General features: G+C 33.1%; 1 protein-coding gene across 5 annotated transcripts in view; it reads left to right on the forward strand.

The window, feature by feature from the left end:
* Nucleotides 1–16,015, forward strand: part of LOC150084794 (uncharacterized) — a 496,975-nt gene that overhangs the window by 266,831 nt on the left and 214,129 nt on the right. For all 5 annotated transcript variants that reach the window (XM_090376602.1, XM_090376604.1, XM_090376605.1 and 2 more), the window contains exon 7: nt 2,925–3,049. In XM_090376602.1, coding sequence (XP_090232728.1) covers nt 2,925–3,049 — 125 coding nt within the window. The remainder of the gene's footprint in view (nt 1–2,924; nt 3,050–16,015) is intronic.

Genomic DNA, 16,015 nt, shown 5'->3' on the forward strand with positions numbered 1-16,015 from the left:
ATAGAAGTATAAAAAAAATTGTTCAACTTGGACAGCAGATAAACATAAACATTGATACAGAATTTGAAGATTTAGTCACTGGTGAAAATGATGGTGAAAACTGGGAAGAAAAAGTTTGATTCTGCTAGGAACATTTACGATGATGACAATTTACAATTGAAAATATGAATACAAGTGATGGATCAGATGTTGAAGAAATTAAAATTCTAATAGAAGAAAGTTTAAATACTGTTTTAATACTTAAAAATTTATCTTGTGATTTAGGTGATAATGAATGTTACAATTATTAAATGATTTTGAAACCACAGCAGACTCTCGATTTACCGGGATCAGATTAACTGGGACACTTCAAGACTCCAAATTAAAAATCAGAAATCATAAAATTCAAGTAATAACCAGAATAGGTATAAACAGATGTTTTGCAAGTCATAAATAAGTGACAAGAGGCATTATAAGAGTTTAGTCATTGGGAGATTAGTGTACCTATTATGTTGCAACCCCTGCTGTCTTCACACACGCCCCTCAAAAAAAAAAAAAAAAAAAAAAAAAACCACCACCAAAATGTTTAGTTTGTTTTTAGTGCATTGCGTCGATTGTTGCGTTCCGTTGCACCACAAAAAAGACAAATTTTGTTTTGTTATTTGTGTCAGGGATGTCAATTTTTTTTTTGTTTAGAAATCGCAAAAATGATGGGTAAACGCAAAACAGTTGCGTTTTCAGTTAAACAAAAACTTGAAATTATTCAAAGTTTGAAAACGGTGCATCCGTTAAATCTCTAAAGAACCATTATAATGTTGGTGACCAAACCATATACGACATCGTAAAAAATATAGGAAAGCTTAGACTTAAAAATCGACATCGCAAAATATAAAGGGAAGCATTGTATTGGACACGCGAGTAGTGCAAGGTAAGTTTTTTGGTTTTTTATCCATCGCCATATTTTTCTATGTAGGTTGCTGAACATTTTTCGATACAGTAAGACCCCCACTTATGCAACTATGGATTTACATAAATTTTTTTTCACTCAATTTTTTTTTAGGATTGTAAAATTTAAAACAAACAAAAATAATAAATAAATAAAATAAGCAATCAATAATGACGATCACGGCACGCACAAATTCACAAGTGAGATACGTGAGTAACAAGCAAAAAAAATAGGAAAGAAGAGAAGATTCTTACAATTTATTTATGTTTTTTTTTTTTTTTTATATGGCTGAAGATTTCAGTGAAGGGGGGACACATTTCACCATAATAACATAAAAACCCACAGAATTCCAGTTATTGGTATTATCACAAATGCAATGAGATCGATTTTACTACCCATTTACATGCACGAACAGAAAAGCCCAATAAACCGGAAAGTGCAAATTGATTTTATTGTTTTATATCAGTGACCTCCAGATTTTATTTATTTCTGCAAGGGGACCACCTCTGTAAAAGTCCAAATATATGTGGAACTGAAGGCGATCATCTTAGGTTTCACTGTATTTTAGCAGAGTTATTCATGAGCTGGATGCAGGGAATGATTTCGACATAGTTTATTTGCATGGTATTTGACTAAGTCACTCACGAGAACCTACTATATAAGCTGGAACATATTGGGATTACTGGAAAGATTCTAAGATGGATTTCAGAGTGACTGCAGGGTGGAAGGCAGAGGTTTATATCAGAAGTAGGGTTCCCCAAGGATCAGCAAAGGGATAAAGGGCATGATGTGAAAATTTGAAGGTGATGTAAAGATTGGAAGAGTTGGCAGCTATATTTTAATGCAACAGAATGCAAGGTCTTAGGAACGGCAACCCCAAACTAACTTATACACTTGGTGGGCTTGAATTAAAAACAGTAGAGGAAGAAGAGGATCTGGGGGTCAAAATATGGGCAGATATGAAGCTTTCTGAGCAGTGTAAACAAGTGGCAAGAAAAGCACAGTGTCCTATCGATGATTTATTGAACAATATCCTGTAGAGATAGAGAGGTCCTAATTCCACTCTATAAGGCAATTGTACATCTCCATTTGAAATACTGTGTCCAAGTATGGAGACCTCATCTGAAAAAGAACATTGAGCTTCTTGAAAGGGTCCAAAGACTGGCAGCTTACATGGTGAGATTGGCAAAAGGGCGACCATATGAGGAAAAACTTGGATTATGAGGGCTATGGAGCTTGGCTACTAGGTACCTTAAGGGAGACCTGATTGAGGTCTGTAAGGCTGCGAGAGGGATAGTAAAATGAATGGAGACAAAAATTTATTGTTATAAAAAATTCCAGAACTGGGGCCATAAATTCAAATTACAGGGGGTAGAGGTTTAGATTAGATTGTAGGAAGTTTTCTTTTAGCCAGCAAATCATTGATTACTGGAATAAGCTGTCTCCACAAACTGAGGCTGATGGTTTCATGAAATTCAGAGGTCAACTGGATAGTTGCCTACATGAAGAGGGAAGCACATAAATTGTTTTGTATTTTCTTATCTACATTTTCTTTCTCTTTTTTTTTTAAATTTTTTGTCTGGTGCAGCAAAAGCCTGTAACTATATGGCTAATATTAATACTAAATATGCATTTAAAAAAAAAACTACCAATTGATGACAAGCTTATATAATGTGTGTAAGAAAGACACATGTTTATGTTTCTAAATTTCTAGGTGCACACTTAAATAGTGGCCAGTTCAAGTTAATAATGCTTTTATTTAAGCTAGAGATATTATTATTTAGGTATGAAACAATTTGAACCATTTTAATATTATGTTTTTTTATACTCTCCTTATCAGCTGCTGTGTATAGAAACTAACTATTTTGGTGGTAGCGACACTAGTTTGTACGGTACTAGTTGTAATCTTTATTATTATTTCTGTATTTCAAAATGAATTAATTTTCCAAAGAACTCTCAATTACCAAGGAACCTTTGATTTTATTTAATAATATTTCAGAAGTGGCATGTCAGATGCGATGTTTAAGGAAGTGGTTGAGAGAACTAGAAACCAGACTCCACCCACTGACTGTGTCATCAACCTGGTCCTTGCAGGATCTTGAAGAGAAATATGTAAATCAGCAGGTATGTCATCTGTTGAGTGTGAACTTCATGGTCAATTTAAAAATCTATTTCTGTTTAAAAAGTCTGAAATACTCCTTTTTTTAATTTTTAGCACCTAAATACAGTGAAAAATCTCATTATGTGATATACCATGTTTTAATGTAATTTTTATGTCACCAAAATGTTTCTGAAATTCTGAAGAAATTCTTCTCCATAGCTTATTTCAGATTATGCTTTTATTATTAACATATATAATATATATATTTAATTTTAACAACATCTGTAGTTTCTCTGTATAGTTTGCATGCACACGTGAACACACACATACACACTGGTCAGAAGAGTTAGGGGATTGCTGCATAATCTGGAACAATCTCTGTAGACCAATGGAAATTACTGAGTTCTCCAGGCTGAGAACATGCAAATTCAGGCATGCAACTGTTTTTTCAAATATTTGACTATATTGTAGAACATGGTCAAATGAACTACAGCTTCAAAAGAAAACCTCTTTGTTCAAATCTATTGCTTGGAGAGTCACATTGCATATATTAGGCATCAGCAAATATCATCAGCAGGTTATGGAATTGGTTCCAAGAAACCTAGACTCTTTATAGACATTAAAAAACAGTTGTAGGCCATCAGTGTTAAAGCAGATCATGCTCTCTCTCTCTCTCTCTCTCTCTCTCTCTCTCTCTCTCTCTCTCTCTCTCTCTCTCTCTCTCTCTCTCTCTCTCTCTCTCTCTCGCTCATCATAATCGATGCTTGAATGCTATCCAGATTCTTGGATGCTTTTTAACATGGTTGTGAAACCAAACCATCCAAAATTGTCTGGATAGACATGAAGAAGGGCTATGGTATGTATTTCAATGTGGGTCTGACATTATAGGTTCAGAAGAATTTGGTTTTCAGCTTTGTTGCAGTTTCTCTTAACACAATAAAGATTAATGTGGTCATTCAAACAGCATATTTGACTGATAAGGCATGACACAATGTCCTCATCAAGACATTGTGCTATGGTGCCAGGTGAGGCCTGGTACAGCCAGCAATTGGATTATTGTTGAGTCCTATTGATATTGCTATTGTTTTCTGCAGACAGCATTAGGCTGATAGAGCATCCTTTTCAAAATATGACTGGAGATGAACTCCAGCACGATTTTGAATTGTTCAGAATTGTTTCCACACCATGGGGTGAGAGAACAATTCTGAAAGCTTCACATAAAATACACTTGTAAGATTACTTCTGACTACAAAAATAAATTGCTAAATGACATTTATTACGAAAAAATGAATTAATTAAATGGCTGTAATAATAATTATATTTAATAAAAAAAATTTTTCTGTTTATACTCCAGCATGATCACATATGGTCAGAGGAGTTCACGATAGAGAGCATACAAGAATATTATACTGTATTTAGTAGTCGTGCGGGCTTGAACCATGGTCACTCAAAGTTCACATACTTTTGTAACCTCATGCTTGACTGCATAGCTGCAGAGGTATTGTAACTAGTGTCTTTTTTTCAGTTTAAGAACCTTATCAATGCCATAATTTAAAGTGGAGGTTGGTGATTGGTCAGTTTTGGTGCACAGAAATAAAAATATAATTTTGTGGAGAACATGAGCGGCAGAAATTGCATTAATTACATGCCCTTCAGTTTAAGTATACTTTAAATTTTTATGTACTTACTTACCCAATGTGTTTTTCAAATAAAAATTAGAATAATTCTACAGGTAGCATTTCATTTGAAATATAACTATACTTGTTAAAAATTGTAGTAACTTTATTCCATAACCTTGTTTATTTTTCAAGTAACTCATAATAGAAAAGATTGCTGGACCCTGATTTAAAACATTTTGGTATGTGATACAAGTATTGAATATTTTCAATATAAGTCATATACACTCTTAAAAGAAAAATGTACAATAAGACACAATAATGTCACATTCACCTCATAATGGAATGGAAATTTCATTTTATTCTATACCATTCTCATGACCTGGAGAAATTATGAAAAAACTTGTAGAGGTAACGCTGGGCATTCTTAAACCGAAAGACTCCAGTGCAAAACCCAGAATGATGTCAGTTCCACCGACAGAAATTCTTAGATACTTAAAAGGTTTTTCATGTTGTGTCTACTGATATCAGTGCAGTGAGGTTGAGTGAAATGCAGTAATTAAGTTGATATGGATCTGAAGAACAAGTCTTATCCAGTGTGCAGCAGCCATATGTGTTACAGATTGCTTTGGATAATAGGATAAAAGTTGATAAGTTGATCCAAAATGATAAAATAATAATAATAATAACCACTCATGAATTGGATGCCCTTGGGATTGGCAATAATACTGTACAAAAGATTGTTCACAAATTTGGTTAGCAAAAATTGTGTGCATGTTGACTGCCACAAATGGTAGCTTTCACCCACAAAAAAAAGTCACCTATGCTGATTTTTGATGTTATCACAATGGAAAATACTCTGTGCCATGAGACTTTCATCTGTTTGGTCCATTAAGCAGTGCATTACATGAGCAAGGCTTTGGACAGTGGACTTCATGAAGATAACTCTAAACATGCTTATAGCCATGCAAAAATATGTGCCCTTATTCGTTGCTGTTTCTTATGCAATTGAAGAAGTGGTGATTGTATTTAAAAATAAAGTGACAATAAGTGGCCACATTTGCACAAAATTAGAAATATATACCATTAAAGATTTTTATTTAAAAAAACAAAAATTGGAGAGATTACTTTTGGGGGCACCCTTGCATTATATGTGATATAACATTATGGATGTAAGAAATAAAGCAATACTAAAAAGTAAAAAAAAAATAACTTTATAAAAAAAATACTGGTAATTGTACTCAATAAGAAATAAGAGATTTGCTTTAGTATCAAGAATTATTAAATTACTCAGTGAGGAAAATTACATTATTGCTGAAACCTAGTATATTTTAATAACCAAAGTTTCTGTTAAATTAGAAAATGTAAAGATAAAAGTATGTTTGCTATGATGACACATTTTTAAATCCTACAAATCTGTATATATTGAAATTTTGTTTCAAAATTTCTTGAAAGTTAGTATTTTGGATAAATAAAATATTAAATTTGCTTTTCAAATGAAATGGTGTTCATAATCATGTAAGATATGTGCTATGATTATCGTTTTTGGCTGAATGGCTTCAAAAATTCAATGTGATGAAAATATATTTTTAGAAACTTACTTTTAAATATGGTTCAAGCCTTTCTGGACATTATCTGTTTATTATACTTTACATTTAAGCATTGTTATAGTCTTTAAAAATGTGATTGCTGATTACATGCTGCAAATATGTAATTTGCACTTTTAACTAATCCGTGTATTATAAGAGTGATCCTGTCAACACTTATGTGGTCAAAAAGTAGAATCACTAAGTCCTAATTTTGCAAATGTTCTTTTAATGAATTTTTTTTGTTAACAAATTTTTAAAAAAAATTAATGCCCCTTATTCAGTTTATACAATGAATTTTTGCTACAGTAAAAACCCACCAAGTAGTTTGTACGCTGTCAGTCCTGCCTATAGGCGATACCCTGAATCCTTGTGTGTCCCCAGAAAATCAGAGGATAATGAGATTAATAAGATCAGTTTTCTGCTGATGGCAGAAAACAAGAGCATTATTGCTCTCATTGAAGAATTCTCTTATATTGATGAGGGAGAATGTAGAAAACAGTCTCAACATAAACAGAACAGTTGAAGATGCCATTTGTTTGTATAGGGAGTGCCATAAAATGAAGAAACAATGTGCTAAGCAGATGTTGTTGGGTTTTAGCAGCAACTGAGACCATATTATGCCACTGACCATAAGGCAATTCTGGCATCTTAGTGACTTTAAATTTATCATAACATGTTCACTGACTCATTTAGACATATTAACACATGAATTACCCATTTATCTGCAGTCAACCTGACTTAACACTTGTTGAATATTCAGTGTTTTGTATATTTCATTGCATTTTAAATTGAATGATTTTAATGAGCAGTCAATTTGCAACAAATTTTTTGTTTCAAATTAGGAAAAAGTGCAACAGAAATCCAGAAAACATTAAAAACAGCATTTTGGAGAAAATGCATCATTTAAAGACTTTTCAGTGTTTCACAGAGTTTGAGGGCAGCTTGTCCATCAAAAATGAACCATAAAAATTGGCATTTTTATGGTTCATATCATTAAATTTTAACACAAGATTTGGGAATACAACATGTTTCAGCCAAGTTGGTGCCTTGTACCCTCATAATCGATCACAGAGAGCAATAAGTTCTTCCATATCAAGATTTTTTTGTCAACATGCTGCTGCTCATCTGATGATGTTGCTCATCATTGACTGGTGACGAATCATGGGTTATTGCTATAACCTGGAAACAGAGGCCCAGTCCACTTACTTAAAGACTACATCTTCTTTAAGGCCCCCAAAAAAAGCAAGGTAATCTTAATCAATCATAAAAATCATACTTATCTATGTTTTGACTCACTGGGCATTGTTCATTATGAATTTGCCATTCACAGTCAAACAGTGAACCAGGAATACTACAAAACCGTTCTGTAGTGATTGTGCAATGCTGTTCAGAGAAAACAGCTGGAAAAGCGTGCTTTGGGGAATTTGAACTTTCCATTCAAGAAATTTTTTTTTCCAAAGCACTCCATATGGCACTGTTGTCCATCATACCCATCAGATTTAGCTCCCTGTGATTTATTTCCCCCCTAAGCTTAAAGCCCTCTTTGAATAGTCGTTACAACTAAGGAAATTATTCAGATTGTAACACAGGAACTATTAGCTATTCCAAAAGAAGACTGGAACATTTCCAGAAGTTGCAGAAGTGTAGAATCGGTGTATATTTTCAAGGAGACTACTGTGAAGAAAATCCAATGAATAGCTGATAAGCTTCATTATTTCCCAAATATTAATCCAATCCCTTAACCTTTTGATCACACCTCATGTAGTCTTATATGATAGGAAGGCCATTATTTGGGGGGGGGGTGAGTTGCATATAAGGTTTAGTCCTTAAACATATTTTAATATGCACTCAAAATTTTTTAATGTACATTTAAACAAAATTTTATACTCATAAACAATTAGTATTCATTAATTTTCATTATTGTGCAACTGTAAAATTTTAGCTTACCCAAAATCTGAATGTTCCCATAGTGTTCCATTCTGTTAAGCTGTGTGCAGTAGTAACTACTGGCATTTCTTATATAAATGGAGATGATAATTGTAACAGCAAAGAACAGGCAGCTCTCAAAACTGTTACTAGTGAACAGAAGTTCTAAGTAAGTACTTTCCAGTTGGTATGCAAGAACAAGCTATACAAGCAACGACCCACAAGGTTACCAGTAGACAAATCCAAGCATATAAAGGAGGAATATAAGCATATATATAAATAGAAAATAATAATAAAAAGCAAACACATTCATATTAATAAATATGTATGGTGGTTGAATGAGTATCCCATGAATGCATTCTCTGGACATGTTAATAGGAAGCAACTTGAATGTGTTAGGAAAAAAGCCAAAAAAAATACATTTTTTCAATATTGCAAATGTCCACATATAATTTAATACATGCTGAATTTTTATATTAACATTATCATTTTGTTACACGCTACTTGGTGTGTGTGTGTGTGTGTGTGTGTGTGTGTGTGTGTGTGTGTGTGTGTGTGTGTGTGTGTGTGTGTGTGTGTGTGTAAAAGTATAAAAAGTTTAAGTGGTATACTGCTTTTTGTCATCTTATCAAACATTAATTCAAGCCTCTTAATTCTATTACCTGCGTTGTTTTATAATCCACAAATTCTAATCTGTTGTGTGAAAATAATATTCCTGTGAACATTCACAAGTATGTTCGAGGGCCTGTTGGTATACAAAATGACTTCAAAATTGTAGACTTTCTTTTATCATATAGGTCTATGCAGGGCTGTAGTGGTAGTGGAGGGTATACCCTCTGGATATTTTTAGGTGAATAGCGAATACCTTCTGGTTTTCTATTTTATGTGACCGAAGTGAATTCGATTAATAAGCCTGATATGCACAGTATATTCTCTGCTTTTTGTAACATTCACTGCTAATTTTATGACTGCAGCACTGGGTCTATGTAAAAGCTGCTATCTTGATAGTAATATTGAAGTCTAAGAAATTAATATTATTTGGTACTGGAATTTTCTGTGAAGGTTTCTGTAATATGTGTACACAGTATATACATATGCAGTAAACTCCTTTTATAATGGTTCCTGGGAGATAGCCCAGCACCAGAGCACTATAAGTAGGAAAGTGTTTTAATTGGGAAATCCATTCCCCCCTCCTTCCCCCAGGGCCCTTCATCATATTTTGTCAGTGTCAACATTTTGGTAGATAACACTGATATATATATATATATATATATATATATATTTTTTTTTTTTTTAAGTAATATTATTTATAAAGTATTGGTTCATATGTAAATTAAAAACCCACTCACTTAATGTACTATGTCTGCTTTTTTGATACCGTTACCCTTTTTTGCTTACTATTAAAAAAATATATATTTTATTAAATTAAACTAAACATATCTCGAGTATTATGAACATGAAAAATGTAGTATTAAAATATATATATTTGAATAACGTTTAAAATAGTTGGAAATGGAATGTTTCATAATAAAAATAAAAAGGGGGGTACAGCATACATCAGAGGCAGCAAAAAGCATATTCCTCTACATGATTCGAGATAACCATACAAATATAACCATACAAATAAATTAGAATAAGGATTAAAATAAAAATAATGCCAGCAGTATGGCAAGACAAGAGTGAGAAAAGTCGAAATTAAACCTAAATTAAATCAAACCAAGCAGGGAGGGAAGAAAAGGGTAACAAGAATAAAAATATTGCAGCAGAAACTCTCTAAAATAATTTAGAAAATCTAAATGTACAAATAATAATTCATTGAGTTTTAAAAGCCAATTAAATAGAAATTTAACGGTGCCCCCTCTGACGGGCACCAGGTCCAAATTTATGTGAAATATCACTAACAGAGATGTAAACCACTACAATAAAACAAAACAAAAATAAACCAAAAATAGACTGACCATTACACCCCATCTCGACAGAGGACCACAAGACCAATAATGGTCAGAATTGCTGACCATTATTGGTCAGAATCGATCGAAAGATCAGTCCACCACCCGATTCCCAGATCGAACCACCAATGCAGGGGAATTGAACAGCAGTGGTCCTGATGCAGCGAAAATTAAAAATAGAACAGATATGAGCACTCAGTCTATTTTTGGTTTATTTTTGTTTTGTTTTATTGTAGTGGTTTACATCTCTGTTGGTGATATTTCACATAAATTTGGACCTGGTGCCCGTTAGAGGGGGGCACCGTTAAATTTCTATTTAATTGGCTTTTAAAACTCAATGAATTATTATTTGTACATTTAGATTTTCTAAATTATTTTAGAGAGTTTCTGCTGCAATATTTTTATTCTTGTTACCCTTTTCTTCCCTCCCTGCTTGGTTTGATTTAATTTAGGTTTAATTTCGACTTTTCTCACTCTTGTCTTGCCATACTGCTGGCATTATTTTTATTTTAATCCTTATTCTAATTTATTTGTATGATTATATTTCTAGCGTCATGTAGAGGAATATGCTTTTTGCTGCCTCTGATGTATGCTGTGTAACCCCCTTTTTATTTTTATTATGAAACATTCCATTTCCAACTATTTTAAACGTTATTCAAATATATGTATAATTATATCACATGATAGTAGTGGGCAAATTGCTAACGAGTGGGTGAATTTTATATATATATATAACAAATAATTAAAATAAAAATAAAATTAATACATATGCCAGTACCATGGCAAAACTATATATATATATAACCCACTCTGAGGAGGGCATGAACACAATAATGAATAACTAGACACTGAGTTGTAAAGAGAATCATTTCTACCTTCAGAGCTTCAAATTAAATGTAACATAAACAAAAGTCGCCTGCATGAAAATGATTTTTACGAGGTAAACAAATTGCATCACAAATGATTGATAGATATAATTTATTCTCTCTCATCCTTTTATGTCAACAGGAAAGAGGGTTATATCCCGATGTATTCTTTCTTGGGACTTTGTAAAAAGCAGTATAAACAGAAAAGAATTTAAACTCGAACACTGTAGACTTTGGCTGCAAGGCACTTTGTGGGATTGACAGTGAGGGCCAGAAGAAAAGAGTTAAAAGCTAGAGAACACTGTAAGGAGTGTTATGTTTAATTATGGGGTGGATTTCATTTTTGGGAGATTGTCATTTATGTTAACCCTTGCAAGTTTGAGCAACCTGCAGACAAGATCCTTAACATGTGGCCTACGCAAATCTTCTGACAAATTTGGTGTTGAGCCTTTGTTTATTATTAATCTGCTTTTAACTTTCCATGGCTTATAGGACATTAATCTGGAAAATGTGAACAGTTTTTTCCTAAAATGATAGATTTAAAATCAAAAGCAAAATTGGGCTGAGAAGTGATAACTTATAATTAACCATGACAGGCATTTTAACAAATGCTGATACTTTTTAATACGTATACTTTAATATATATATAAGAATAAGAATAGCAACAGATTTAAAAAAAAAGAGAGAAATGAAGAAGAATACATGGGAGATTAAGGATTGGTTTAAGGAAAAGACTGGTGTGATATCTGTACTGTATGGAGTAGGGACATGGACAACGAGAATGGAACATATTAAAAGATCGGAAAGTTTTGAGATGTTGGTATGGAAAAAGATAAGGTGGGTTGATAAAGAGAAATGAGGCGGTTTTGAAAAGAGAAGATATTTGACTGAAGTAATCATAAGGTGGAAGAGAAATTGGAATGGACGTTTGTGTTGCAAGGTGAAGGATGCGATGGAAGGAAAAGTTGGGCTCAGGATAGGGAGGTATGGAGAAGTGGTTGTTGAGTGTATGCCTGGACCTGATCTTGACAGAGCACTGATGATGATGATTTTAATATATGTACTGTTATGTTTTTTAATTATGTTTCAGTTATAAAATCCATAATAAACAGTTATGGTAATTACCATTGATCTTTAAACAGTAGTAATTACTGTATAGTCTTAAAAACAATATTTGGTGTTCTTTTTAATTAAACTGCTGTTGTTCAAGAACTAAATGGATGACCAGATAATTGATGAAAATAGCAATAGAAAAGAAAGTTCCATGTAAATTATCCAGAAACCCTGAATGTGCTGGTTATGTTAAGGCAAGCCTTCTGATTTTTGGTTGCAAATCAGTTTAACTGTTTTCAAATCTTTTAAACACAGTTTTATAAATGTGAAGACTGGCAAATGTGCTTTAATGTTGTTTTATAAAATTTAAAATTGTTATAAATTGCTGAACTGCTAATTGCTGTTAAGTTATTTTAAGTTGTAACTTAATTGTTATTTCAAAGCAAAAAAAAAAAAAGGACCTGTATGAGTGAATATCATTGCAATTCCCCTATCAATTTTAAATCCCATTAGTCAGAGAATTTATAGAAGCCTTTTTAAGTACAGCTCAGTTAGCCAATCTCAGAGCAGAAGTGTATGGTTTCCTTGAGACATTTCCTGTGTTTATAATCTCACAAACAAGTTATATTGAGACCCCTGAATGGCAATAATCTGAACAACCATGACCTTTCCCCCCTACCCAACTGTGACTTTCTGCTGGATCCCAGGACATTCTGGAATAGCTGGCAATGAAAGAACAGATCATGCAGCCAAACAAACAGAAACCACTATTTCGAAAACTTTTCAAGTTCCATATACAGATTACAAACACATTATCCATAAAGCATGTTATAACAGCTGGTCATTAATCTGGAAAGGTTATCCAGGAAATAAACTCTACCAAATAAAACCGGAACCAAAGCTGTGGCACTCCAGCTTCCAAAAAAACAGGCAAGATGAAATAATTTTAGGAAGGCTAAGGTTTGGGCATACTCACCTCACTCACCGGTATTATTAACTAATGACAGCACTCCCCAATGTACATCATGTCAAGTACAACTGACCATTCGCCATTTGTTAGTGGACTGTCCCCACTTTCAAAATATCCGCTTAAACACCTTTAAATCAATAGCTAATACACAGTCATCAATAAATTTATTACAGATTCTGGGAGATTGATTCTAATGAAAAAGAACTATTTACTTTCCTAAATCATATAGGAATATATCATAAAATATAGTTATCACAATTAAGCTAATATTTCATATTCACCATTAGAAAGACACAATATGGCTCTAGCAGCCTATGTGTCGTTAAACTCAACAACAACAATCCCCCCCCACCCCAATTGAGATTATAATTTAAAATAAATAAATAAACAGAATCGATCAGGGTTTGAATTAATGTTGTATTTTAGTAAAAGCATCAACCATGTAAAAAAAAGTCCTGAAGTGAGTGATAGGTTGTTAGGACCCTCGTATTTCAAAATCAGGAACCGGAATTTTCTTCTTCTTCTTCTTTTTTTTTTTTTTTTTTTTTAATACAAGATTGATATATCTTTTTGGATATTTCAGTTCAAATGATGTATATAATTCTGAATTCTTGGCTTTGCTCTGCACAAATATTTTATACTAAACTCGAAACATTATTGAATTGCTTTCTTTTGAACAGATATAGTTATGTTTCTGAACACCATTCTACATTAGAAACAGTATTCTGTTGTAGGACAGATTATTCATTGTCATCGTCACTGACTTCACTCCTGTTCATAACCCAAAGCTGTGGTTGTGAATAGAGAAACTGTTTATGTCTGTTTTAGGCAGTACTTTCTCCCCTTCTCCTCACAGAAGTGACAAATGAAAACATAGTCAATAGCTGTATTTTTCTGTGTGTAATTGTATGTATTCAAAGCAAGTTAGGCTAGAAAAAGCTGAGAAAATGCTGGGGAAACCCTGCATCTCTCAATGAGACTAACTCAAACCCAAGTGAAAAATCATTTAGAAATACCTTTGGTCTGCAATGTCAGTTGAATCCAGATGCAATGTGTTTGTACAAAAAAGTTAAATTTAAGATTACTCCAAGAAGAAAATATGATCATCTGTAATGAACTAGGTATTATTGAAGATAAGTGGGAGTTGGAGGAATTATACAGGATTCAGTGGTACTAGCATTAAAGTTAACAAGGTTCTTCACCCTCTCCCCACTTCCCTCCATTGAAAATAAAAATGACCTATCATTTCCATTTCTACCTAATACACTAGTTACTGCTAGTACACTGAGTGCAGGACATAAGGGCTGTAGAACAACCATCCTCGGGCATCTTTTATTTTGTACGTATTGCATATGTTTTGTGTATCTTAGGCAGAATGAACTTGTTTTTCAATGTAAAGTTAATGCAGTACGTTTTGTTAAAAAGCATGACACCTTTCTCTTTTTTTGACAAAATATCAAAATAAAAGTGCATTTTTACATGAATATGGAAAGACTTCAGAAATAGAAAGTTTTTTTTTTTTTAATAAAAAGGTGATAAAGCTGCCACCACTGTTTTTATTAAAATTATGCAAGTAATGACTTTACTCTTTATGCCTGTAAATAAAACTAGAAAAAATATGATAACGGAACAGTGTTTTACAGGGTGGTACACAAATTGTTTACACATTTAAATGTCGCCTAAGACATCCTGTTCATTAATTATTACAAATGCTATGAATTTTCATGCTTAAATTCATGGAAGCCATTCTTATTTTATCGCATGCCCAAATATGTCCTCTATTTTTATGAATAAATTCTTGAGGGCATGCATTAATGTTTGTATTGATGGCAACATGTTTTCATCAATTTCATGGCACAACTCAACTGAATTTTGCTGTTCATTTATGCTTATTCTAAAAATACCATGGTTGCCTCAGGTTTTTCCTTATATATATATATATATATATATATATATAACTTAGACAATATTTTGGTCTATCAGCATTTGTGATAGTTGTGGGGGGGACAAACCACATGGACTTGGAAGTACTGTTGGAGGTAGGGCCTTTACTTTGAGGGCCCCGTAAATAGTAATGGACACAGCCAATATCCTAATGCTTGACATTGTAGGACCTACAGTGGAGTCTCAAAGAAGTGTTGTCAATTGCATTGTTTGCATTTTAGTAACTACAATGTCAAGCGATATGATAAAAGTATTATGTTTAGGTCTTATTTCTCACTTCCTCATGACCCCTCGAACTTCTTCCGCGACCCCAGTGGGGTCGAGACACACGAGTCATTTTTGTCATTTTCTGTAGTGAATTTTTGTATTTTATTTGTCTTAATTTTGATTTGTAGAGTATTAGTTGTTTCAAATCATTGGGAATAATTGAATAAAGATCTTATTTTGCGATATAAACTGATTCTAAGTAACTAATATATTCTCCTGATTAATCGCCTTTCTGTGTGTGATATTCCATAAGTTAATTTATGTTTTGTGAAATATATTCATCTGTATCACATAACAAGTATTCAGCTTTATGGTATTGAACAAACAGCTGCTTCATCTTAGAGCAGAATAGTATAATATCAGTAATAAAAAATTAAAAAAAAAAAAACCCAGTTTCAATCAAGAATTATTGACAAGATGACTTTTTGAATGCACCATTGGCACCAAAACCTATCCATTTATCATCATTATTATTATTAATCCAAAAACTTTAAATGTCATTTCATAATTAACATTTTTACAGGGGACCCCAAAAATACTTTTGTCTAGGGCCGACATATCCTGAAGTTATGCCATGGTTGGTGAAAGTCTCCTGAACCAGGGCCATGTAGGGGGGGGGGGCATTGGATGCAATGCACCTGAGTCCCTAATAGGAGGGGAACCAAAAACTGTTGTTTAAATGATTATAGCATAGTTGAACAAAAAAGGGTGGGGAGACAAACTAGACATGCACTCAAGCCCCTGATCGTTGCATGGTCTTCTCCTGAACAGTAAAATTCTGAAGCTGGGAAATAAAATAACAATAAGAG

Source organism: Mastigoproctus giganteus, chromosome 6, assembly GCF_048544385.1.
Source record: "Mastigoproctus giganteus isolate SK-2022 chromosome 6, ASM4854438v1, whole genome shotgun sequence".
In the NCBI taxonomy this organism is placed as follows: domain Eukaryota; kingdom Metazoa; phylum Arthropoda; class Arachnida; order Uropygi; family Thelyphonidae; genus Mastigoproctus; species Mastigoproctus giganteus.